The following is a 27700-nucleotide window of genomic DNA, read 5'->3' as shown; positions in this document are numbered from 1 at the left end:
GGAACTACTAGTCTGATTTGAAAATGCTTTCAGTATAAAAGTCAGTTTACTGATGGCACTTGTCAGTTGTTTTATTTAATACTTTTCATAAATACTTACGTTCTTGACTGGTCTGGTAAATCGGTCACATCTTGGACTGCTTATCATTCATATTATACTTTTTGGCCTTCATTGAACTAGTGACTGATATTAAGGGTCGAAGTTAAGTAGTAACTTAGGCTACTTTTTATAGATCAGTTATCTGCCAGTAAAATCAATTCAGCCATTTCAGAGATTTTGGTCTGTGTCTCCATACTATCTAGGTATATTTCATATGCACTTGCAAATGCGTTTATTTGAATATTTCACCCACTCGAATTTCAGTCATTTGTCAAGATAGATATTTGTATTCAAATCTCAAAGGATTTTTTTTGCTTGTATAAGGAAAACAGACAAAAAACACACACATTATTATTTGAATTTCAATTTATTTTCATTTAACTTGTAGGTACATACATTTTTACATATTTATTTACAAAAAACATTCATTTTATTTAAAGCTTGTACTTAATTTGAGAAAAATACAATCACGTTTTAAATTGATAAATTATCCAAAAGACAAATTTTTACTATAAAAGTGAAAAAATACATAAGTATGGGCAGTTTGATTCAATTCACATATTTTTCGATTTTATTTTCGCTTCAAAATATTATTAGTTCACATTTATTGAATAAATTATTATTAATAATATACATATTTTTTATACAAAATTAAAAAGTTACCTATCTAGAAAATATCACGATATTCGTTGTTAGATCGAAAAAATATGCTTTTCTCACTTGCATACAAGTTTAGAATCGGTCTTACATTTTTATATAAAAATAAGAAGATTATTATTTTAATAAAGTACTATAATGAATAAAAACTCTTTATTTGAACATTAACAACTTTATTTCAGTGTAATTCAGTCCATAAAATTCAAAAGATTTTCTTACAGACCTATTTAAATATATTTTTTCGATCTAACAATATCAACTGGCACATTCATTTATTTATTACAACTAATCGTATGGTTTTTACAATAAATAATAATTATTATTTGGCATCAAAATAATGTTAGAGTATCACACTTTTTTCTCGCACTATTGAAAACTAATACAATATTAAAATCCATAATTTTTGTGATCAAAATTGAAAATATTTATTTATTCAATAATCATTTATTGAACAAATAATACACTATTATTATTTATTGAACTAATAATGTCAATTTGTAAAACTGATTTTAATAATGTAAGTTTTCAGTGCGAGTTCACAAGAAAAAGAGTGCTATCTAAAACTCATTTCACATTTTTCAACTTGATTCAAAACTTTACCTATCCTTTCAATTAGAATCTTAGAATTCTTCTCCGGCAGAGAAGGGAGAATATCCCTAATTATTACCGAGTTCTTCTTATGGAACATATCACTCAATAACGAGCCAATTGATTTTAAACTGTAAAGCTTTTTCATAGAGTCGATAGTCCTTTTTCTGAAGACACACAAGTTGTCTAACATTAAACTATGATACACATTATATTTTTTCAAAAGTCTATAACCGTGGAGAAGTCCAGATTCATTGTCTAGGAAGATAAGAAGTCCACTATCCATTTTCTTCGCTAAATTATGAGCAGGACCGTCCATAATATTGACATTCCATTGGTAATTAAAAAGATTATTGACTATCCGATCCAAATTTGCTGTCAAATAATCAAAAATGATCAAGTCTGACCACTGAGCTAGTTCCAAAAATCTATCTACAGTTTTCTTGTTAAGTTTCAAATCAATATAGCTGAAATTCTGTTGTTCCTGTTTCAATTTCAGTTCTTTTACTCTTAACTTGTCTAATAGAAGTTGTTTAGAAATATCTGTATCATTTTCTTTAAGTGACATTTTAAGTATGTCTAGTTTATTCAAATGTCTATTTGTAGGTCTAAATATATCAGGTATTGACGCGGATTCTAGACTGGGTATGTACTGTGTTAACACTACAGCTCTATTGCTACTCCATTGCGCACTAGCTATATCGTTTGCCACATTTTTCCATAACCTATCTTTCAAATCAACGATTCTGATTACAGAAGGGGCTAGATTCGTCAAGTTTAGCAATCTTCCTACGTAGAAACTGAATATTTCTCCTTGTATCTGGTCTGTGTTTTGCCTGTATCTCACACAAGCTTGCAAACCATCTTTGAAAGTGACTAGACGGTTCTGCATTCTCCCACACCCTGGCTCCATCTTTACCACTTCAGCATCATCTATGTACTTCTCCCAGATTTCTGAGGAGCTGTCTCCGTATCCCTGAGGCATGGCATCTTCGATCTGAGGTCCCCAGTACACATTGTCATACAGGACTGTGGCTCCATCAGGTATGAAAGTCTTATTCAGAACAATTGCATGTCTATCACTTTTCGTATCCTTTAAGATATCCTTCATAACTTCTGTCAATCCTTTTGGATATATATCTTTATTGTATTTATTCTCCTGTCCTGTAAAAGATACGGCTAAAAATTTGTTCTTTTCCGTCTTAATTTCTGGTTTAACTGTGCTCATATCTCGAGGTATTAATCTATCTTTTACTAGAATCTTTTCTTCGTACTGTCCACTCATGACTACTATCCCTATTGCTAGACCGAAGATGAAACTTAGTATTACACTAAGAAAACAGTAAGTGACTTCTTTTCTGTAATTCTTTTTTGAACTAAAGTCGTTGTATATTACATATGGTCTATTTCTGAAATCTATACTGTTCATAGTGTTTATCTTTTCCTTTATATTGATATCTTTTAATGTTGGTATTCTTTCGTTAAAAGATTGTGTGGGATTGAATTCTTCTTTTGTTTTCTCCATTTTCAATTGTTTTTTAGTTGTTGCTCTTTATTCTTCAACTGCTGTCATGGTTCTGATTCTGTAACAAAGAAAAAATAGGAGTTAATAACAAGAAGTTTGATTGAAGATTGAATGCTTTGAGAAACAGTTATTTAAGCATTCGGGTTATATCAGAAGACTATAATTATTTTTATTTGTTAACTAGCTGTTCCACACGGTTTTACCGGTGACCCACGGAAAGTATGTACTATCCATAACTGGATAAAATATAGCCTATGTTACTCGGGAAGAGTGTAGCTTTCCAACAGTGAAAGAATTATTCAAATAGGATCAGTAGTTTCGGAGCCACAAGCAAATAAAAAAAAAAACATTTCATTACATTAGTGCAGATTAGTAAATAAAAAAAAAACACTTAACACTCTACCTAACAATTTAATACAAAAAAGGTGTTTATATTTAAAAAAAAAGCATTAACTAACTGAATGATTACTAAATAACTAACTATTTAAACTGTGGGCGGGATAATGGTGCTGTGGGCGGGTTTTAAACCTACAATTATCTTTAACCTTCCGATTTAACCGTAAGGTTTAAAGGGTCTTCATTTCAATCCTTACTATTGTTTAACTTTATTTTTAACTGATATTTGTCCCAAAGTTTGTTAAAAATCACGCCCCTTTTAAAATAATGGTTTGTTTTAAAACAAATAACTACCTGCATATTAAAGAAAAAAATATTTGTGTTCAAACGCGTTAAGCTCGTGAACTACTGATCCGATTTGAAAAAGTCTTTAAGTATTAGACAGTCCATACTTTGTTTCTTTTTTCACCTAAAAATCTTTAGTATCCGGTCCTTATAAAAAATACATACCGTAGATTCATAAAATCAAATACAATTTTTCAAAATGACTCAAAAATCAAAAATAGGCTATTTCTATTTGGGCTCGCATACCGAAATCAGCGGGAACCAATATAAATATATCCATTGAAAACATCTTAGATCATCGAACCTGCTGGATACGCCACTGTCTTGGTTACCCTCGGGGAAAGATATGAGACCGCCCGCCGACCATACTATGTAAGTACCTATCTACATGTGTACCTCAGTAAAGTTTATATTTATTTTATTTGCTAAGCTAAATATATTAAATGTTTCTTATTGAAATTAAGCTATGTGTCTGACTGTTTTAGTACAGTTTGTAATTTTGACAGTCAGTACAAAAGTTACTCGCCTTGAAAACAAAAAAGGTGTTCTTGTTACCTCGCACTAAAAACTATCATTATCAATTTTTTAACACTAGCTTCTGCCAGCGGTTTCGTCCGCATCCCGTGGGAACTACTTCCCGTGCCTCCTATAATAGCCTATAACCTTCCTCAATAAATGGGCTATCTAACACTGAAAGAAATTTTCAAATCGGACCAGTAGTTCCTGAGATTAGCGCGTTCAAACAAACAAACAAACTCTTCAGCTTAATAATATTAGTATAGATTATTCGTTCAATAAATAATATGTAACAGTGTTTTATTATTTCAATAAATGATTATTGAATAAATAAATAAATATTATATTTTCAATTTTGATCACAAAAGAAAGCTTGATTTTAATTTTATTTTGATGCCAAATAATAATTATTATTTATTGTAACTTTGACATGGAAAAGTGTTAATCTAAATAGCCATGTTTCAATAAATGATTTGAACGGTTCCAGTTATTAAAATGCTCTAAGAAACACATATACCTTAACAAGACGTTTTTTTGTGAACGACCAACGTCGAAGAGATATTTTTTTTATGTTTTTTCTTGCGCTCAATTTAGAGATCCTTACGGTGGCCAAATTTAATTCGATACACCTTGTTTGAACGTTTTTTTAATAGTCATAGTGATGTCAGAGGGTGGGCTAAGCAAATTGTAGAATTTAAAAAAATATGTTTTTTTTTCTTCCCCTTTTTTCCTTCTCCGTGTGAGAGAAGGCCTGTGCCCAACAGGGGGACGATAAAAAGGCTGTAACAACTAACAACTTTTTTTGTAATTTTTAGAAATGGTAAAGATTTTCGTATGTGAATCGAATCGGGGGTTGGGATTGTCAATGAATGTTATTTGAAAAGGCGTTACTTGTTAGTTTCGGTTTGAATCGATAAAAAGGTTACTTAATTAGAGGTGTTTTGTAGGATGTCATTATGGTGGAAACCTACGTAAGTAAAGGTTAGAAGGCAAAATAGTTTTAAATGGTTGTTAACCCGATAAAGTTACATAGTTAAAGACACCTGCGTTCTTAAGAGTCAATTAATGCGAAATATGTATATGAATAAAAACCGTTTCTCTTAGTGATCTAATAAATCATCTGCTTAGCCTATTAAAATTGATATTGAGAAAAAAATATTAAAATATTTTTATAGTAGAAACATATAAAAAAATAGTCACATTCTTTTAACTACATCCAAAAACATGACAAAAAAAACAAATAGGTAGGTACCTATCATTAATTATATCGAAAAAAAGAACCTACGGAACCCTTCACTTCTTAATCAAACACGCTTCACGTATTTACCCTTTTTTTTCTCATGTCAGTTTGTAGGAATTTTGTTCGACACAACTCGGGGACAAGGAACGACCTTTTTTTATTAAAAAAAAACCTCTCTTTAAATAAATTTGTAACCATACTGATTTGGGCCTAAACAACTGTTTTAGAAATGACTTTTGATTTAATCGTTTCCTTGTTGACCAAATCCCATCTGTCGTTTGCATATCTTTGGCAGTCGTTACGGGTAGTCAGAAGCCAGTAAGTTTGACAACAGTCTTACCTAGAAGTATTGCGTTGCTCATATAACTGGGTTGAGGAGATCAGATAGGCAGTCGCTCCTTGTGGCACACTGGTACTCAGCTACATCCGATTAGACTGGAAGCCGACCCCAACATAGTAAAAAAAAGGCTGGTACTTAGTCAGACAAAGACTCGACTACCAACATAGGAAAAGGCTAGCCAGATCCTACCCAAAATTAAAACTAACTTAATTCTTTTTACATACAACAAACCAGTTTTTAGATTTCGCGATAAACGTGAGTGACAGTGACAGGAGACGTTTTTTTGCATCCAATATGGCCGCCGGTCAATATTTTTATGACATTAAGAATTATTAAAAAATACCAGCTTATTGACGCTTCGTACTACCGGTTGTCAAGTTTGTAAAATAAAGGTAAGACTGTAAGATGGATAGACAGAATACAGTTTTTGGAAATGTGGTCGTGTGTTTTTGACTAAATTCTTTTGATCTCGTTTAACCAACTTCATAAAAGATTGCCTGTATGTATGTTTTTATGCTACGGACTAGCGCAAGCGCAGCGTAAGACCTCCACCAACAAGGTGGACAGACGACCTTATAAAGGTCGCCGGAAGACGCTGGATGCAGGTCGCCTCCAATAGGTATCCTTAGGGAGGCCTATGTTCAGCAGTGGACGTCCTGTGGCTGAGATGATGATGTATGTTTATGCACGATTTGGCTGAGCCGATTTCGATCAGCATAGTATTGGTCAGACTTAAGGCTAGGTTTTAGGTATAGGTACCTATTATAGAAGTCAGATAGTTTTAGGTACATAGGTTCAGATAAAATCTAAGCTCTGGGATTCACAGGGTTTCAATCTACTCCAATCTAAGTCCAATGAAAGAATATTTGCAGTGTTAGACATTCAAAGTATCGAGAAAGGTTGCAAGCTACTTTTAACCCTAAGGCGCGAAGTTCATCGGTACTTCCCACAGGATACGGGCGAAACCGCAGGCGGAAAGTAAAGTAGTTTATTTTTAAGCATGGGTTTCTAGGTAGGTGTCCTACATTATATACAACCGTCTCTCTCCGGTGGTGTCGGATTGTCGTCCCATCGCGCTATGAGAGTGAAGGAATAGTGAGTGCACCGGTGTCCAAGCAAATGTGCCTGCACTATAATATGTCCTGCGCAGCTGGCTGATCTCCTTATATGAGAACAGCCGCTGTCGCCAACAATCAATATCTTAGCTATATATAATTTTGTTTTTTCTCTTAATCACGATTTACCAAAGTATTTGAGCCAATCAAAGAAATATAGAAATCGGTAACATCAAATGTTTGCAGTTCCATCGAATAGAGATCGCAGCTGCAGACAAAATCGTTCGGATCACAATACTGATCAATCGATTCGACGAAACGATACATCTCGAGTAGATTCACAATCGATACTAAGTGGCACTGTGTAGGGGAATGCAGTATTTCAAGTCTGCACAATGTTATAAGAATAAAGTTAGTGTAATCGAGAATCCTGACGGCGCTACGGGATTGTTCGCGCGAGTTACCGCGGCGCTGGTACATAAAGGGCTCAAGGCGGAACATGGTGGGTTTTAGTCAGTAAGAGTCTGACACTCCCTCACGCTGCACCCACAGCGAGAGGAGTCATTTGATGTTTTTTTCTCAATAAAATAAAGTAATCGAGAATGGCGTGTGACGAAGGACGATATACGAATGTGTATAACGGTATAAACGATATATAACATAATATATTAGCTATAGCACTCATCTTAACTGAAGAGTTTGTTTGCTTGAACACAATCCTGAACAGACAAAAATATTATTTTGATCTAAAAGCTACCTAACTGAAAAGTTTCGTCAAAAACCATTCAACCATTTGCTCGTGAAGAAGTAACAAATACATATTCGCCTACACATACATATTACCTTTATAATATTAGTTATAATAATATTAGTTTACTTGTTCTACTGCAAATCTTGCTTATTGACATAAGAAATAAGATAGGTACCCCACGATTGTAACTCCGTGAGCTCAAAACCTTATTGTTTGTATTTAACTTATATCCGGGTCCGGGTCAAGAGGGTAAGCGACAATCCGAGGCTAGGATTGTGATTGGTCACCATTTTTGGATATATTTAGTGATCTTATTATGTTACTAATATTGTAAACGCCATTTGTAGGTAAGGATATTTATTTCTGTTTGAGCAAAACTGTTGATTGGGTTTTGATCAAATATATTTATAGCTTATAAATACCTATATGCGTTAGAATAGGTATCTAAGGGCGTAGGTAGGTCTTCCAGTAAGTGAGTAAAAAAACTATAAAAAGTATTTTATATACTAGACCTTGTGTTATGTTGTTTAAATCTGTTGAATTAGATTAAATTCATCTGTAATGGCAAAGTAACTATGTGATAAATAAAAAAAACATATATTTTTTTAATCGTTTCAGTAGTTTTGGCGTGGAAGCGCAAAACTCGACTCGGGAATCGAACCAGAGACCTCGTGCTCAGCAGCGACAGCTAGACCAACGAGGCAGATACAGAGTTACTTTCGCACTTAAAATAAAGTAAAGATTGAACACATTTCCTCTAAAAAAAAAACGAGACTTAACCAATGCTACCACATCATAAAAACAGTTACTTAAAATAAATGTCAAGTACAACACTTAACCAACTTGAAAAAAAACGGTATAATACCTTTTGTACCAAACCGTCGTGTCATCGACATTAACAAGTAGAAAGTTCTAGTCAAAATAACTTACTTATTGGGTAGGCAATTAAAAATAATAATTAATTAATAAAATTATGTATCCTGTATAGAAATATGTGAAAGTTTTGTACGTTTGTTCATCAATTACAATGCTTGATTGGAATTCTATGAAATTTTTGTAGCATTATCATAGGGGCAAACTCTTCAAAGTTTGTATGTACTTTCTAAGCATATCTTAGACACCAATGACTGTGTTTCGGATGGCACGAGAAACTGTAGGTCCCGGCTGCCATTGAACATCCTTGGCAGTCGTTACGGGTAGTCAGAAGCCAGTAAGTCTGACACCAGTCTAACCAAGGAGTATTGGGTTGCCCGGGTAACTATTACGGGGCCAAACTTATAGTTTTAAAAACTAAAAAAACACGCTAGTCATGTATTGTCATCAGAACTCAGAGCGTGTGCAAAATTTCATCCTAATCGAAGACCGGGAAGTGGGTCACATTAAGATTCCAAGATTTTCTTACATACATAGTTAGTTACAAGTGAAGCTAATATAAGCGTGTTTGACTACCTCGATGGCGCAATGGTCACCATGGAGGACTGCCGAACCTGAGGTCCCGAGTTCGATTCTCGGTTCGGTCGACATTTGTGTGATGAGCATGCTTGTTGGCCGTGGTCTGGGTGTTATAATATGTATTTATAAATATGTATATATGTCGCTATATGTAGTTTATCAGTTGTGTTAGCACCCATAACACAAGTTGATTAATAACTTAGCATGGGGCTAACCGACCGTGTGTGAAAAGGTGTCCCGACATTATAAAAAAAAAAACTGCGAAAAAAACGTGCAGTGTGAACATAGCTTTACCGTTCCAGAACACTAAAATCTATATGAATTTGTGGCACATTTAATGTATAGTTATAGTTTTAAAGAAATATTACAAAAACTTTTAAACGTCTGTTGAACACTTGTCAAAAAAAATGACAAATTATGACGTTGAAATAAGGTCCGTTTTGCAGCCACACTTTTCTTAGACAAGTATTCAACAGATGTTTAAGTTTTTGTAGTAAGGCTTTATATTTCTTTTTCGAATGCATTATACCTCTACATTAACTACGCCAACGAAATTCAGTGACCACGGAAGCTATGTCCCTATAATACTATATTTACGAGCTGCCTCTACGTGGGTGGACGCAACCCAAGGCATTGTGGTAAATATTAAACTACAGTAAATCTATTGTCTAAATTATTGACTAGATCTTAACTTTAGATTTGATAAGCTGTAATAGGTATGGTTTTAGACAGTCTGAAATTTTCGTCTGACTTATGGGTAGTCTGAGTTGGCTACCTATTCTAATGAGTTTTAAGGGATAATCTATAGAAATATTATAAAAATGAAGAGTTGGTTTACTTCAATGCTCTAATCTTAGAAACTTAAAGACTGATTATGAAAATTATTACAGTGTCGAATAGTCCGTTTATAGAGGAAGGCTATGAGGTACTTTTTATCCAGGTGCACGGAGTAGTTCTCGCTAAAAGCGGCTGAAACTGCTGACAGACTCTAGTCTATAAATAAATATATAAAATACATAATACTTTTCCTACTAAGAAAATGGTCATGATGACCCATCTACATACTGACCGGGTTAAGCACACTCTACATATTATCAGAGTCAGAAATATTTATTTGTTAAACATGGGTATTTTAGCAAACTTTATTTATATTAAACTTATTAATGATCCTACTGTCACAAAAAAAAACAGTTTTAACAAACACAAACTTCAAAAGTACAAAAAAATAACCTACCTACACTACACGCTTAAATATATCATTCATACCAAATTCAAACGCGGTAAGTCTGTACAAAAAACGATGAATTCCTACAAAAGGTAGGGCCCGAACAATGATATTATCTATGCTTCGATCCCGACCGTTCTTTGTAGACAGTGATAAATTGATCAGAAACGACGGTAGGTACAATACTGGATGATTTAAAAGCTGGTGATTCATCATCTGGCTAGCCGTTTCCTTGTGGTCGGCTTCCAGTGTAACCGGATGCAGCTGAGTACCAGTGTGCCATATGGAGCGACTGCCTATCTGATCTCTTCAACCCAATACTCCTTAGTAAGACTGGCTGACAGACTTTATACCCTAAAGATTCCGAAACTACAGAACCGATTTGAAAAATTCTTTCACTGTTGGAAAGCTACACTCTTACCGAGTAACATAAGCTATATTGTATCCGGGTATCGCAAGGAGTTTATATGAAACGCGGGTGAAACCGCAAGCAATAGCCAGTCAAAATTAGTAAGATTATAAGCACGGCTGTCATTTGAACATCTTTGGCAGTCGTTACGGGTAATCAGAAGCCAGTAAGTCTGACAATCAGTCTTACCTACGTTTATTGGGTTGCCCTTGTAACTGGGTTGAGGAGATCAGATAGGGCAGTCGCTCCTTGTGGCACACTGGTACTCAGCTGCATCCAGTTAGACTGGAAGCCGACCCCAACATAGTTGGGAAAAGGCTCGGGAGATGATGATAGGATTATAGGCAAAGAGTTACCTACTCTTTGAGCCTGATCTCTATCAATAATTATTTGAATTAAGCTCATAGACTTTTGCAGTATCATGGTGATGGTACAAAATTACTATTTTTTGACAATCATTCTGAAATCTGTACCATCTGTCTCTTACACTTGGAGTCAATGAAATCGGGACAGTTGAAATCTTTATTTATTTAATTTTGTGTATTATGAATTTTAAAGCATTTTTCACAAAAAAGGGGCAAAATGTCTATCTGTGGCACCGTAGCTCTTAAAGGGATGAATCGGTGTAGTAATTTTATTGCTTGTAGCGTACTTCTATGCTAATATAATACAAAGGAATCATTTTTATGCATGTATTAGTGGATGGAAGCGAGAGACATTTTTATATGCAGGTTGGATATATATTTTTCAGTTAGCTTTACTTTTTATACCATCTGTTTCTCGCGTTTTCATTCACCTGCATAGAATATGGATAGCTTAGCTTCCCAACAGTGAAAGCATTTTTCAAATCGGACTAATTTCTCATATTAGCGCGTTCTAACAAACAAAGCCTTCAACTTTTTAATATTAGTATATTATTATGTAGATTATAAATATTGTCTCTCGCTACCATACACTAACACACCGTGTATGGCGCATGCACGGTGTATGCTACATGCACGCGTGTATAACTATGTATATTTTCTCACTTAAAAAACACATGCGAAAAAATCTAAAAGTAAAAAAAACACGCTTATTATAATGAAATTTCTTAGCTAGTCATGTATTGTCATCAGAACTCAGAGCGTGTGCAAAATTTCATCCTAATCGAAGACCGGGAAGTGGGTCACATTAAGATTCCAACATTTTCTTATAAACATAGTTACAAGTGAAGCTAATATAAGCGTGTTAAAAATTGTTTCTTGCTACCATACACTAATACACCGTGTATGGCACATGCACGGTGTATGCTACATGCACGCGTGTATACATTATCGCTTATGCCTTTGGGCGCTCGACAGCAAAATAAAAAAGTTGGCCCAGGTAGGCTTCAATGATACGAGCTTGACGGTTTTTGGTAGCGATAGGAGAAAAATACGGTAGATATTTATACAATAAATAAAAACTTACATAATCAATAAACAGTGTGCTAAAACTGAAAAAGAATATTGAATCGGAAAGAGAATGATATTATATTATCCCATTTTTTTTAGTTTTCTGTGTTTTTATCCCCTTAATTTCTCTTCAATGATTGCTTTATTATTTTAGTTTTTTACGAATATTTATTTTTTGAGTTTAATAATTATTAAACTCATCAATTATCAAACTAACAATATCAATTATTATAATAATTGATATTTTTTTAATATTTAAAATGAAAGTAATAAGTTGAAATTTTTATTAAAAAAATTAGAAGTAGTTATATAGTTTTTTTTTTAACCTAATAAATTTTATTATCAGTCAGTATTTTCAAAATAGTAACGTCTGCTATATATAGGGTTTTTGACACTCCTGATTACTTTTTTATTTTTATTTGATCTCTAAACTCTTTATTACTGCACCGAAATAATTCTAACCACACAACAAGAACCTTTCAAAATTTCAAAACACACTCCTCACTTTAATCTTTAAAAAAAAAGTCGGAAACTCAAATCCTTCGGTCCCCTGCTGTCGTTACTCAGTATCTCTGTCAGGAATAGTTGGAATTCCTGCGCAGGCGATGTTATCAGTGCGGGTTCGATTCCCGACCGGTCGGGTAGATGTCTCTATAACACAGGCCATCACAAATATTGAATTTGTTAAGTTTTACAAAAATATATTTCGAGTCTCAAATTTTAAGGTACCTACCTACTAAGTATATGTATTACTATAGGTATTATCAAATAATTTGCCCGGGTAACTGGGTTGAGTGGGTCAGATAGGGCAGTCGTTCCATGTAAAGCACTGGTACTCAGCTACATCCGGCTAGACTGGAAGCCAACCCCAACATAGTTGGGAAAAAGACTCGGAGGATGATATCAAATCTTCTGCCTAGCCATTTCCTAAGTATGTTAGGGTCGGCTTCCACTCTAACAGGATGCATCTGAGTCATCTCCCGAGTTTTTATTCCAAGTTTAACTTGCCCTCCGAAACACAGTCATTGGTGTCAGACTTACTGGTTTCTGACTACCCGTAACGACTGCCAAGTATGTTCAATGACAGTCGGGACCTACAGTTTAACGTGCCCTCCGAAACACAGGCATTGGTGTCCAAGATATACTTAGAAAGAACATGCAAACTTAGAAAAGTTGCATTGGTACTTGCCTGACCTGGAACAGGACCACTCATAATTGAGCTTGGACATTTACCACCAAAATCTCTCGCCAAAATGTGTGCATCAATACTTTATTAGCATTTGCCTAGCCTTTTCCCAAATATGTTGGGGTCGGCTTCCAATCCAACCAGATGCAGCTGAGTACCAGTGCTTAACAAGTAACAAGGAGCAACTGCCCTATCTGACCCCCTCAACCCAGTTCCCGGGCAACACAATACCCTAGGCAAGACTGGTAGTCAGACTTACTGGCTTCTGACTACCCGTAACGACTGCCAAAGATGTTCAAATGACAGCCGGGAACCATTCGAAACACGGAGGAACTCGTCATGACATACACGTTCACCCATCAAGGTAAACGCAGCTTAACTTTGATCGATCTTAAAGACAAAAAAGTTAAAAAGTCTTTACGATATAAAAAATAACTTATTTGACATTTGTAAAGGAATTTTAATATGTCAAAGTCGACCCCCATGTGTGAAACCTCTTATGAAAAAACCGGCCAAGTGCGAGTCGGACTCGTGCACGAAGGGTTCCGTAAATTACAGTTAAATCAACCTATCTCAAAAACTATAAGAGATACTTTGATCAAACCAAAAATCGTTGAAAGAGTTAATTAGCATGCATCACCTCTATTTTTTTTAGAATTTTATACCCCGTAGTTATAAAAATAGAGGGGGGGGGACATACTTTTTACGACTTTGAGATGATATCTCAAAAACCGTTCACTTTAAGAAAAATGTTTTTTAGAAAACTTTATATCATTTTAAAAGACCTTTCCATTGATACCCCACACGGGTATGTACATCGAAAAAAAAAATTTCATCCCTCAGTTACATGTATGGGGGGCCCCACCCCCAATTCTTTTTTTTACTATTTAGTGTCATATTTTTGTAGCGGTTCATACAACACATATTCCCATCAAATTTCATCACTGTAGTACTTATAGTTTCCGAGTAAATCGGCTGTGACAGACGGACAGACGGACAGACGGACAGACGGACAGACGGACATGACGAAACTATAAGGGTTCCGTTTTTGCCATTTTGGCTACGGAACCCTAAAAAGGGTCTAAATTTACGACAGTGTACAAATAAATGTTTTGTGTAAAAAAACAAAAAAAAAAACAGTTTTTACGACCTTCTTTAAATTACTTACAAACAATATGTTAATTTTGGATTTTTATGTCTCTTGTTTTGCTACTGATACATTTTTTTTTGTAATTTGTGTACCTAGTAACTTCCGCTAGTGGTTTTACCCTAACGCTTCCTGAGGGAACTAATTCCTGCATATGGATCAAAAAGTAGCCTATAGCCTTCCTCGATAAATGGGCTATTCAACATTGAAATATTTAAACTGTAGTTCCTAAGTTACCGACCAATTTTAAGCTTTATAATATTAGTAGGTACGTAAAAATTATACAACGCACGTGGGACGATAAATAAGAAAACCGGCCAAGTGCGAGTCGGACTCGCGCACGAAGGGTCCGAACCAGAGCAAAAATTAGCAAAAAATCATCATAGGAGCCCCCAATATTTATTTTATTCTAGTCTTCAGTATTTGTTGCTACAGCGGCAACAGAAATGCATCATCTGTAACGGTTCATGAGATGCAGCCTGGTGACAGACGGACGGATGGAGGAGCGAAAACAATAGGGTCCCGTTTTACCCTTTGTGTACGGAACCCTAAAAAGTAAAAAGTATCAAGTCTATTGACAAAAGATACTCATCATTTGTCTAGCCTTTTCCCTATATAGCAGTCATCTTCCAGTCTAACTAGATAAAGATAAAAACCAGCATCTACTTACCGTATCGACTGTCAAAGATCTACAAATTGACAGTCTTGACTAACAGTTTGACATATTATGACAATTTAATAACACCAATAATCATATAGGCATATCTCTACTAATATTATGAGTTTGTATGTAGTGTGTTATCTATAGAACTGCTGGATCGATCTTAAGTTTATGTCAATTATATAGGTTCGACATCTTAAAGTGCTACATGCTTTCTCTATAAAATTGTAGAGCAACGAGTCCTCGCAATTTTATCAGTGTACTGAAGAAACTACTTCCCGCACATGGATAAAATTTACCCTATAACTACCTAGATATATAAGCTATATTACAGCCAAATTTCATAAGAATCCGTTCAGTAGTTTTTACGTAAATGAGGAACAAACTTTCACAAAATCACTAAGAAATTTCTTGGAATAACCTAGACTTTGTTCACTCAAAAACATTTAGTTTACAACCAAAAAATTCGTAATACCAAACTTTTTCTACCCTCTACTTAGTGTTATAACAAAAACTTAAAACGTCTAGTTTCGAACCCGCATACCTATATGTCTCAGTTGTAAAAACGTCAGCCAAGTCGCTAATGACTGAGGAATCTCTTTGTGAGCTGTAGTTCTGAGAAAACGATCGGACTAACAATTATGCGTTTTGCCCAACCCGGACTCCGAACCTTGGACCGCGCAAAATTCTCATTGTTACTTTTTAATTGATCGAAATTATTCGTTAGGTTTTTGTTTTGTGGTCGTTTTTTTTTTGCAATGCAGTGTATGTTCTAGTTTTTCTCTAACCTAATATTCTATCTTTAATAAAGTTTTACCATTTTACTTTGAGTAGTATATTGAGTCGTGGTGGCCTAGTGGGTAAAGAACCAACCTCTCAAGTATGAGGGCGCGGGTTCGATCTCAGATCAGGCAAGTACCAATGCAACTTTTCTAAGTTTGTATGTACTTTCTAAGTATATCTTAGACACCAATGACTGTGTTTCGGATGGCACGTTAAACCCAAAGTCCCAGCTGTCATTGAACATCCTTGGCAGTCGTTACGGGTAGTCAGAAGCCAGTAAGTCTGACAACCAGTCTAACTAAAGGGTATTGGGTTGCCCGGGTAACTGGGTTGAGGAGGTCAGATAGTTAGTCGCTTCTTGTGGCACACTGATACCCAGCTGCATCCGGTTAGACTGGAAGCCGACCCCAACATAGTTGGGAAAAGGCTAGGCATGACGATTGCATGCAACAAGCGAACGAAACAATGCAATTTAAGAGGTATCAGTAAAACTCCTATGTATCTCTTAACCTGGACATTTTATTTCAATTGTAAGTGTTCGGCTTCGAACCTGGGGCTTTACGACGGACAGGTCATATGGCACACTGTAAAAAAGATAGCTTACTTACTCATACATATATAGAATTGTATGCAGGTATGTATGTGCGTTTAGAAGAGAACTAAGTAGCAAAATGACTACTATGAAAAGTTTGAGGTTCGATTCCTGACCCAATAAGGGTGATAAACGTTATTGATATTTTAGGTTGGTCTATGACATTCGCATATAGCGTGGATTTTTACTCGTAGAAGAATTTTCAAAATCGTTTCAGTAGATCAAGAGATTGCCACATAGCTAATCGTCAGTTGCACAAAGCTCCATTAAAGTTAAAGCTTCATTAACTCTATTGCTGATATTTTTTATCTTGTTGACAAAGAAAGGGCCAGCACTAGATTTAAAGAAGCTTTAACTTTTATGGAGCTTTGTGCAACTGACAGTAAGTCACATACATAGAAACTACCTCTTCATCTAGGCACAAAGTAATATAATAAAGAGGATTTTTTGTTTGTGCCCCAAAAGCTCCAAAACTACTGAACCGATTTGAAAAATTCTTTCACTGTTGGAAAGCTACACTCTTCCCGATTAACATAGGTTATATTTCATCCCGGTACGGGTAGTAGTTCCCACGGGACGCGGGTGAAACCTCGGCAAATAGCTAGTAACAAATAAAAATAAATTGTTTAGTCATCGTTTTTATATTAATAGCGATTATTTACTTAATGTAACCGTCATAATTTCACATTTAATAAGATTTTAGACAGAATATTATAATATAACTAGTTTCTAAATAAGTGTTATTATCTACCAATAAACATTTTGTATACAGGCTGTTATTTATCAACGTTGCCTAATAATCATTTAAATATATACAAAATACAGAAAACTCATCATCTGCCTAGCCTTTTCCCAACTATATTATCATAGTAAGCAGAAAGTCTAACAACCAGTCTTACCAAGGGGTATCGGGTTGCTCGGGTAACTGGGTTGAGGAGATCAGATAGGCAGTCGCTCCTTGTGGCACACTGGTACTCAGCTGCACCCGGTTAGACTGGAAGCCGACCCCTACATAGTTGGGAAAAGGCTCGGGATATAGAAAACATCTTGTATAAACACATATAAATGTCTATTTAACAAAATAAGGCCGTTACCACACTGTGCGACTATTTATTGCGACAAACTGGTCGCAATTACGACTATTAATATTTATAGTGTTATTTGAATAATTCTTTATTTCTTATTAATATATTATGTGGTTTGTTATATCTTTTATTGGTAATGGTAGAATGTAATGTGATAATATAATCTATGGGAAAATAAATATATTTCAATATTACAATAGGTAGTAGGTAAATAAAGTAAGAATCTGAGTAACTGACTGATCGAAAAGTGTTTTTTCTTAAGGAAGGATAAGAAATACCAACGTCATCTAGTTTTCAAATATTGTCATATTGTTTAAGAACCTATTTTGTGGAACTTCATCATCTCCCGAGCCTTTTCCCAACTATGTTGGCCAGCTTCCAGTGTAACCGGATGCAGCTGAGTACCAGTGTGCCACAAGGAGCCCTATCTGACCCCCTCAACCCAGTTACCCGGGCAACCCAATACCCCTTGGTTGGACTGGTGTCAGACTGACTGGCTTCTGACTACCCGTAACGACTGTCAAGGATGTTCAATGACAGCCGGGACATACAATTTATCGTGCTATTCGAAACACAGTCACTGTTGGTCAAAAAATTAGCCTTATACATGTCTGTCTATTATTTTAAGTAAAAAAAATCGTCAAGTGTGAAAATATCCTTATTTATAATTCTATAGATACTTTATATGTCTAATTTATTTCGATATGTTAATAAATACATAAAAAAATCGGTAAAAAAAACTTTTAAGTTAAACGGTTTTATCTTATGTGTACTGAAAACTAGAAAATAAAAAAATAGTTACTTACCTGTCAACCTACGTAGGTGGTCCCGGTCATATTAGACTAAAATAAAACCGTGGGGCCCATTAACTATTGCTGTAGTACTTTCTTCTAGAGGTATAATAGGTGTGGATTGCATCGACTTACTATAATCGTAACTGGAGATTTTGACAATCAATAATCAGCCGTAGCGGCTTCACCAGCGAACGCCGAGCTCATGATCTACCAAAGATACGCTAACGATATGCTTTGCCATAGGTAGGATTTCACAGGGGCCCCACGTTTTTATTTTAGTTTAATATGACCGGGACCACCTACGTAGGTTGACAGGTAAGTAACTATTTTTTTATTTTCTAGTTTTCAGTACACATAAGATAAAACCGTTTAACTTAAAAGTTTTTTTTACCGATTTTTTATTTTCTAGTTTTTAGTATTTAATGAAAATGCCTACCGAATATTCCTCATTCTATCTAATTCATTTAGTGCATCATTATTACACGGTCTCTTACCTGAAAATTTATTACAATCCAATTCCTCAATACATAGCCCTTCCAGATACTTTTTTTTTTAACAACCCCAAAAATCATCACATGACCTCTCCTGCTGTGGGTCAGCAGCGGTGAGGGAGTGCCAGACTCTTGACTAAAAATCGTTTTGTTCCGTCGTAGGCCTTTTATGTACCAGGGCCGCGGTAACTCTTTCGAACAATCTCGCAGCCCAGGCAGGCCTTGGCCCTGTTGGGCCCCGCTGGAGTTACTGACAGTTTTCTACTTGTGAAGCCCTTTGATTTGATACCCATATTGGTGGGATTGATAAAAAATTGTTATCAGGCATTTGGTAGCGGCGGCCATCTTAGATTTCAATTTTGCATAGTAAATTGTATTCTACTTGTTGAGACCTTTCATTTGATACCCATGTTGATGGGATTTATAAAACCTAAGTTATCCGCCATTTTGTAGAGGCCGCCATCTTGGATTTTAATTTTATATAGTACATTGTATTCTACTGGTTGAGAACTTTCATTTGATACCCATATTGATGGGATTGATAAAACCTACGTTGTCCGCCATTTTGTAGCGGCCGCCATCTTGGATTTCAATTTTTTATAGTATATTGTATTCTGCTTGTTGAGCCCTTTCATTTGATACCCATATTGATGGGATTGATAAAATCTACGTTATCCGCCATTTTGTGCCGGCGGCCATATTGGATTTACAATGTTATTGATATTACTATATTGTATTGTCATCGGAATTAAAGGTGTATACAAAATTTCAGATTAATCGGTTGACAGGAAGAGGGTGAAATTTGAATTACTAAATTTGACCCAAGAATGAATAAATAAAACAAACGGGGTGAGCTAAATAAAACCGTTTAAAAAACGTGTTACCTCTTGTATTTAATCGTATTATATAAACCATTAGTTTTTTTCATATTTACTTTTCTATATAAAATTACTTGTTTTTCTAAAAATGGTGTTATTTATCTCTTACGAAAGTAATTTTCAATAATTTTTATGTATTTTTGATGAAAATTCTTCACGGTATTTGAACATATTTAAATTTATTTATACCTACTTAGCAAAAAAAGTGTATAATTTTTTTTTTAAGTAGATGCTTAAAATTAGTATTAGATTGAAGAATTTATACTAATATTATAAAGCTAAAGAGTTTGCCTAAAGGCGGTCTAGACAGACATGTGTTGCTGGGGAGTTTGTTGCGCCACTTCTTCTTCCCAGCAACAACACATAGGAAGTGGTGAAGGGTGGGCGTTTTGGGGGCTGTCTTTTGTTTTCTGACGTTCGAAAAGTTTCTGCTGTTTTGCAGCCTAATTGGAATTAATGACTTTTGATTTTTATTTTGAATTCCAAAAGCTACTGGTTCGGTATGAAAAATGATTTCAGTGTTAAATAGCTTATTTACCGAGGAAGGCTATATTTTACTTTTTAACCGTTTGCGGTAAGTAGTTCCACAGGACGTGGAAAACTGTGGGTGGTATTTTTATGTCACACTAGTTCGCACATCCGGGTAAAAATAAACTTATGTTACTCAGGAATAATGCCTTTGTACATTGATTTGTAACAATTATGAAAAAACTATAAGAAATAAATAATGTATCATTTTAATAAAAAGATTCTGGAAAAACGATTTATAGTTGAATCTAGCAGTTTTGCGAGTTTATTCTTAAATACATAAAAAAGCGTTTTTATGCCAAAAAGCATTAGTATTAAAATATAGGTAATCTAAGTTAATTCATATTGATTTATTATTTAAAACGCGAAGGAAATTATATAAATGGACTTTGTGAACTCTTCAAATCTATTGATAGTGATGTGCTTAAAAACGAATATGGAAGCCGAGGACGAAAATCAGACTTAGCCGAAAAACTGTAAATTTTATTGTGTAAAATAATCAATAATGAATCATTTCTTAGCATAGAGAGAATGAAATGTTGTTCGATTACTTATTCATTTATTAGCGTTTTTTTTTTAAAGATACGTAATTTATAGTAAAAGGTAGGATAATCATTATATCAGAAAAATTAAGCGGTTTACAAAAATTTCCAACAAACAAAAACATTACCTATCTTTTGGATCAGAAATCAACGGGAAAATATCCAGATTTTCGTCACATAGAAACATCCACGCATAAACGCGAATACACAAAACAAATATTCACTAAAATAAGGCCGAAAATATCGATATTTATATTTCCCATCACTACAAATCCGAGGTCAAGAAACCAGTTTCAAAAGTCGTGGATTTTTAATATTAAAATGCGATAATTCGTATGACTATTTCACTTAATACAAATATTGATAAAAACACGTATTTATTCGCTCAAAAACTATTAACACACACTGCAAACTTTTAGTCGGCCGATAGTTTGTTTGGGCTCATAAATCAGTATCAAGATGAATGGTAGTATGCACATTACAAAGATCAGGTGTTTAGCCGGTATCAGACCGACTGAAAACTTTGATTGGAATCAAGATTTTCTTAAAAAAAAATTGACAATCGATTGTCGGCCGACTATTTCGTCTGCAGTATGAGAATTAAGCATACTAAGAATATTGATATACCTAGTGGGTTTTTTGGACACTATCATATATTTTTGGTTGAAATTATTGATTTCATGACACATCAAGAAGAAATTGAATATTATTTTACGTTATTGGTGAATCATCATCAGCCTTTTTATCGTCCCACTGCTGGGCTGCGGCCTCCTCTCACACAGAGAAGGATTGAGCATTAATCATCACGTGCAAGAGATGAGGCTTGGCGATTTCAGACTATACAGTCCAGTTTAACCGTATGTAGCTAAGTACCAGTGCGTTACATAGAGCGACTGTCCATCTAACTTCATCAACCCAGTTACCCGGGCAACCCGATACCCCTATATAAGACTGTCCAATTTTGGGCTTCTGACTACCCGTAACGACTGCCAAAGATGTTTAAATGACAGCCGGGATCCACCAATTTATCCCTTCTTCCTTAACATGGAAGAACTCGTCATGACAAGATGGTCACCACTGGCCAACCACGCGTTGCTTAACCTTACGATCGATCAACCCACGGCTTTGACTTATCTTAATACAAAATTCCATTCACTATCTAATGCAAGACCCAAAAAAGTACCAAAAAATGCATCTCTTTGTCCCTTAAATCTTTTGACCCGACCGTAACAATGTCATGAAGTCAAAAAAATATCGATTTGAAGTCGTCGTCACACAATTTTGGTTTACGTGACCTCAAATTTGAAGTCTAAAGGTCAAAAGTCACGATTTTACTTTGTTGGACCTCTGGTTGACCGATTCTTCATAATTGATTTAGTTTTGGAAAGTGTTGCTTGAACGAAAAATGTTTTAGAATTTTGGGCAAGCTTGGGGATTAAAAATGCTATGTTAGGTTAGTCTCATTACCTGTGTTTCGGATGGCAAGTTAAACTGTAGGTCCCGGCTGTCATTGAACATCCTTGGCAGTCGTTATGGGTAGTCAGAAGCCAGTAAGTCTGACACCAGTCTAACCAAGGGGTATCGGGTTAACCGGGTAACTGGGTTGAGGAGATCAGATAGGCAGTCGCTTCTTGTAAAGCACTGGTACTCAGCTGCATCCGGTTAGACTGGAAGCCGACCCCAACATAGTTGGGAAAAGGCTCGGAAGATGATGATGAGGTTAGTCTCATTATGGTAGATCCACACGATACATACTTTAAGTTTGTACGAACATAGTCTGTATGTAAAAGTTTATAACGTCTGTGTAAAAATCTGAACTCTGAATGAAAATATGATGACAAGATGTTTGTGCAGACTTATCATTGGCTCAGACTTTTATGCACCGATTTCTTGTGCAGACAAAATTCTATAAAAGTCTGTGTGAAGTTGGTATCGCATGGACCCTGTATTAGTTAGATTAGATAATCAGGATGAAATGAAGATGGATGTATCATCATCATCATCATCAGCCTATTGCAGTCCACTGCTGGACATAGGCCTCTCCAAGTGCACGCCACTGAGATCGATTTTCGGCTTCTCGAAGATGGATGTATTTAGAGGAAAAGGGCCACCAAAGAAACGATGTACGGATTATGGGCAAAAGTGAAACATTGTGAGAAGAAGAAAAAAATAAAATATACCTACTTATATGGCCGTAAAGAATGTCTCTTGTGAGATGACGTCATAGAAGTATGGAAGAAGACATTCTGATTAGAAGTAGTAAAAATGCGTAACAAAACTGGCCTAATTCAAAAAACATGTTTGCTTTATAAAATAACGTGTGTTAAAACACTTACATAACATAACGATGTATCAATTTAAAGTATTTGGTGATAAAATCAGAACCGAAACTTAATTATAATGTAAGTAGGTATTCATTAACAACATATAGGTATTTACAACTGTGACGAACTAAATTAAGATTTCAAAAATAAACTTTTATGGGGGCTGAGTATGATTACCAATTAATTTCTTGACACTTATTTAAATGTTGGTCTGATTTTTTTATAATCCTTTTTTTTTATCAAACCATCATTGAGCAAGTTGAATCAGCAACCCGCATTGAGCAAGCGTGGTGATTAATGCTCAATCCTTCTCCGTGTGAGAGGAAGTCTGTGCCCAGCAGTGGGACGACAAAAAAGGCTGTAACAGTAATAGTTATCAAACCATAGCATGGCTGTGGCCTCTTCTCACACAGAGAAGGAATAAGCGTTAGTCACCACGTGCGTGAGAATCAGATCTGATTTCACACTTTTAAGTCCAGGTTTCCTTATGATGTTTATCCATTAGTCAATAGAAAATATACATTATTGAGTCATTGTCGAAAAATCTTTCATTTATCAGGATTTGGTTTAACTGGAAAAGCATGCCTAGCCTAGCCAGTTCATATCTTGTTTGAGCATCAGTTATTTATCGTTAGTGTTTTGAACATGTTTGTTAAAAATTTGTCTAAATATTCTACTGATTTCGCTTCATTTTGGTAAGAAATTAATCCTCAAAAAACCTCTTTATTATATTAGTAGGTACCTATAGCGAGATATAAGTTATCGCCTACTTTAGACAATAACTCAGGCATATTTTGAAAGCTTACGTCTAAAGTCTAGACTGTTAGGTAACAGTGAGCCTAGATTCCGATAGAGTTAGTCAGAACAATGGTTACACAATAGTTTTGACTAATGACTATCACCCGGCTTCGATTGAGAAATAACTGGATATTTATATGCTAACTAATCGTGATCTATTGGGTACTGTTGTTGTTAAGCTTTGTAGTAATAATTATATCTATACTAACTAAGTAAGTACATACTTTATACCTACTTAACTAGCTTCTGCCAGCGGTTTCACCCGCATCGGATAGCCTATAGCCTTCCTCGATAAATGGGGTATCTAATTAGTTCCTGAGATTAGCGCGTTCAAGCAAAAATACAAACTCTCCAGATTTATAATATACCACGTAAGTAAAGATATCATAAAGAAAAAAATTTTGACTGTACCGATTTGAAAAAATCTTTCACTGTTGGGAAGCTACATTATCCCTGAGTAATATAGGCTATATTTTATACGGTTACAGGAAGTTCTTTCCACAGGACAGGAAAAGAAGAAGGGTGAAAGCATCAGCATTATGTTGATGACTTAAACTAATATGTTCTTACCGACCAAACATTCTGACTACCCGTAACGACTGCCAAAGATGTACATAGGTACAAATTACACATGGAGCGACTGCCTATCTGACCTCCTCAACCCAGTTACAAGCAACCCGATACTCCTTACACTGGTATCATTTCCAGTTGTCAAAATATGACCAAAGTGAGCTCAAATCTATTTACAAATGATATAATAACTAGCTTCCGCCCGCGGCTTCGCCCGCGTAGAGTTCGGTTATATCGCGTTTCCAAGAGAATTCTTCAAAAGTCCGGGATGAAAACTATCCTATGTTCTTTCTCAAGGTCAACTCTATCTCTGTACCAAATATTATTAAAATCAATTCAGTGGTTTAGACGTGAAAGCGTAAGAGACAGACAGAGTTACTTTCGCATTTATAATATTAGTAGAGATATAAAGGTAAGAACATTACTTATATTTACAAAGGGAACTAATAATAACTATTCCTTATAAGATATGTTTGTTTGAAATCAAAAGGCGGACCCCCCATGCTTAACTTGATCTAGTATATTTATAGCGAAACCATAGGTTTTCTTGTGTACCCAAGGTTTAATTTTATTATATAGCTGATTGCCGCGGTTTCACTCGCCTCCTGTGAAAACTACTTCGAGTACCTGGTTAAAGCACAGCCTACGTTATTTGGGGATAGTGTAGCTTTCCAACAGTGAAAGAATTTTTCATATTGGTTCAATAGTTTCTGAGATTTTGGGGTGCAAACAAAGCAAAAAAAAATGTTTTAGTTTAGTAGAGGATTGTGTCAATCTCTTCAGGCATTCAGAAATTATGATGGCATAAAGAAATGTATAATGCAAGTTAGTATTTTTTCCTACAAAACTAAATATACTATACAACTTTTTTGTAGATAGGCACGTCAAAGTTTAGGGAACTAACATTATCTGCCGAGCCTTTTCCCAACTATGTTGGGGTCGGCTTCCAGTCTAACCGTATGCAGCTGAGTACCAGTTACCCGGGTAACCCCATACCCAACATTTTTATACATATTTAGGGAACTTTAACACAGTTTGATAAATACTTGAGACCTGTCAGCGTCAAAAATAGCTGAACAAATCCAAATTTTAACCAACTTAACTAAAATCTTCTAACATTTTCTCATATTCTTGTTAACCTTTTTGTAACTCTTGACCAAAATATTCGCTTCCGGCTTTCGAAGCCTATTCAAATGCTAATTTTAATATTATACACACGTCTTACTGTGCTTTTATAATTTTTTTATGTTCACCAAAGAAATGGGTCGTAAATTATTATAATTTATAGTTAACAAAGGTTAAAAAAGTGGTTTAGGAAAGTTATGGATCGAAGGACCAATTTTTCTGGTCCTTTTCGGTAAAACGGGACCCTATTACTAGGACTTTACTGTCTGTAAGTCACCAGGCTGTATCTCATGAACCGTGATAGTTAGAGAGTTGACATTTTCACAGATGACGTATTTCTGTTGCCGCTATAACAACAAATACTGAAAACTAGAATGAAATAAATATTTTCGGGGGCCTCCATACAACAAACAAACGTGATTTTTGGCCGTTTATTTTTTGGATAATATTTTGGTCCTTAAGTTAATTTACTAGTTTAATTATGATAATTATAGAATTCTTACTAGGTGATATCCCGTGGTTATGCCCACGTTTCTCAAAGCAAAAGTTAACGGTATAGTGATACTGTGTAAGGCAAACATTGTCATTGGTTTAAAACTATAGCTATGTCCCGCAGTTTCACCCGCGTCCCGTGGCAACTACTTCCCGTACCGGGATAAAATATAGCCTATGTTACTCGGGAAGAGTGTAGCTTTCCAACAGTGAAAGAATTTTTCAAATCGGTTCAGTAGTTTTGGAGCTTTTAGGGTCTAAATAAATATTCGCTAGGTACGTAATAAACTATTGATATTTAGTAGACATATGATAACTTTATTCAAATGGCTATGTGGAATGTGTATATAAAACGGTGATTGAAGATAATTTAATCACCACGGTTGTCGAAATAAATTGGTGATTAATAACTGTTTTCTATACTAATATAATAAAGAGAAAACATTCTTTTGTTTCTACCCAAAAGGCTCCGAAGATACTGAACCGATTTGAAAAATTCTTTCACTGTTGGAAAGCTACACTCTTCCCGAGTAACATAGGCTATATTTTATCCCGGTACGGGCAGTAGTTCCCACGGGACGCGGGTGAAACCGCGGGATATCGGCTAGTATGATAATAAGTTGGAACAAGAAAAGCTGTTATAATCTGAAGTCAAAAGTTTATATGTTGTAAGTTGACACATAATTTTTTTGTTTAAATGTTAAAACAAATATGTTTTTGGTGCTCATAAATGATTTGAATACCTATACGGTACAGAGTAAGTAAATATCATAGCTATTGATACTATTGAATAGTTTATAACTTTTTGTTATGAAAATTCAGTTTTATTGTAAGAACTTAAATTAGTTTTTGTTATGGGAACTTTTTTTACTTTTATTTTGTTTATGTTTTAATATTGAGTCAACCCTTTTTATGTTAAAGTGTCATAAACTGTCATATCTTGACAATAGAACAAAAAAGCTTAACCCTGAAACTTTGTAAACTTAAGTAAATAGCACAACTTAAAACTTAAACAATATAACTAAGTAGAAAATACTATGAAAAATGATACCAACCTTTCAGAAAAATAATTCCAAAAAATCTCCAGAAAACTCAAAATCTATATTAATGTCACTATTCACACACACACGTAAGTTGTCCAAAAACACAGAAAATCGTCAAAAAATATCGTATTTTTCTCTTTCAAAAACAAAAAATTCGAAATTAAAAAAAACGGAACGCGTTTGCACTCCTGCGCAGCTCGTTTCAAACTAAGAATGCTCGTACTTTACACCGGGGATAAAGACGTATATCTTACTCTTTCTAACCTTCGCTTAACAAGGAGAGTGAAAGAGATAGCAACAATGGCATGCATTATGGTAGACTAAGTGGAAGTTTTTTTTTTTTAATTTCTTATAGATCTATAAAGCGAATGTGAGTTATGCCTCCGCAGTGAATCCATTGAGTATAGACTGTAAAACCAAAGATTATTATTGTTTTTTTTTTTATAATGCATGTTTGTTTTCTATGGGCGGTAAAAATGATAGGTTAAACCGAAGATTGGTTTAACTTTAACTGATTAATCAAAGACTGGTAGTAATAGCAATTTCTTATGTTAGTATTAATTAGTTTTGATGTTTATTGCGTAATAATATTGTAGTTTTAGTTAAAGATACTTTTATGGTTTTAATACATATGTTTTTCTCCGGTTTTAGCCGTGTTATGAGTAATTTATGTTTCCGGAAACAAAGTAC

General features: G+C 34.9%; 1 protein-coding gene across 1 annotated transcript; it reads right to left on the bottom strand.

Annotated features, from left to right (window-relative positions):
- Positions 1–629: 629 nt before the first annotated feature.
- Positions 630–27204, bottom strand: LOC110381917 (extracellular serine/threonine protein kinase four-jointed). The gene is made up of 2 exons (XM_021342350.3): positions 27023–27204; positions 630–2927 (listed from the first exon to the last, which is right to left on the bottom strand). Exon 2 carries the CDS (start codon positions 2867–2869, stop codon positions 1310–1312), a length of 1560 nt encoding a protein of 519 aa, XP_021198025.3. The 5' UTR covers positions 2870–2927; positions 27023–27204; the 3' UTR covers positions 630–1309.
- Between the last annotated feature and the right edge of the window lie 496 nt (positions 27205–27700).

Source organism: Helicoverpa armigera, chromosome 29 (genome assembly GCF_030705265.1).
Source record: "Helicoverpa armigera isolate CAAS_96S chromosome 29, ASM3070526v1, whole genome shotgun sequence".
Classification (NCBI taxonomy): domain Eukaryota; kingdom Metazoa; phylum Arthropoda; class Insecta; order Lepidoptera; family Noctuidae; genus Helicoverpa; species Helicoverpa armigera.
Note: the sequence above shows the minus strand (reverse complement) of the source record. Positions and strands in the feature narration are given on the sequence as shown.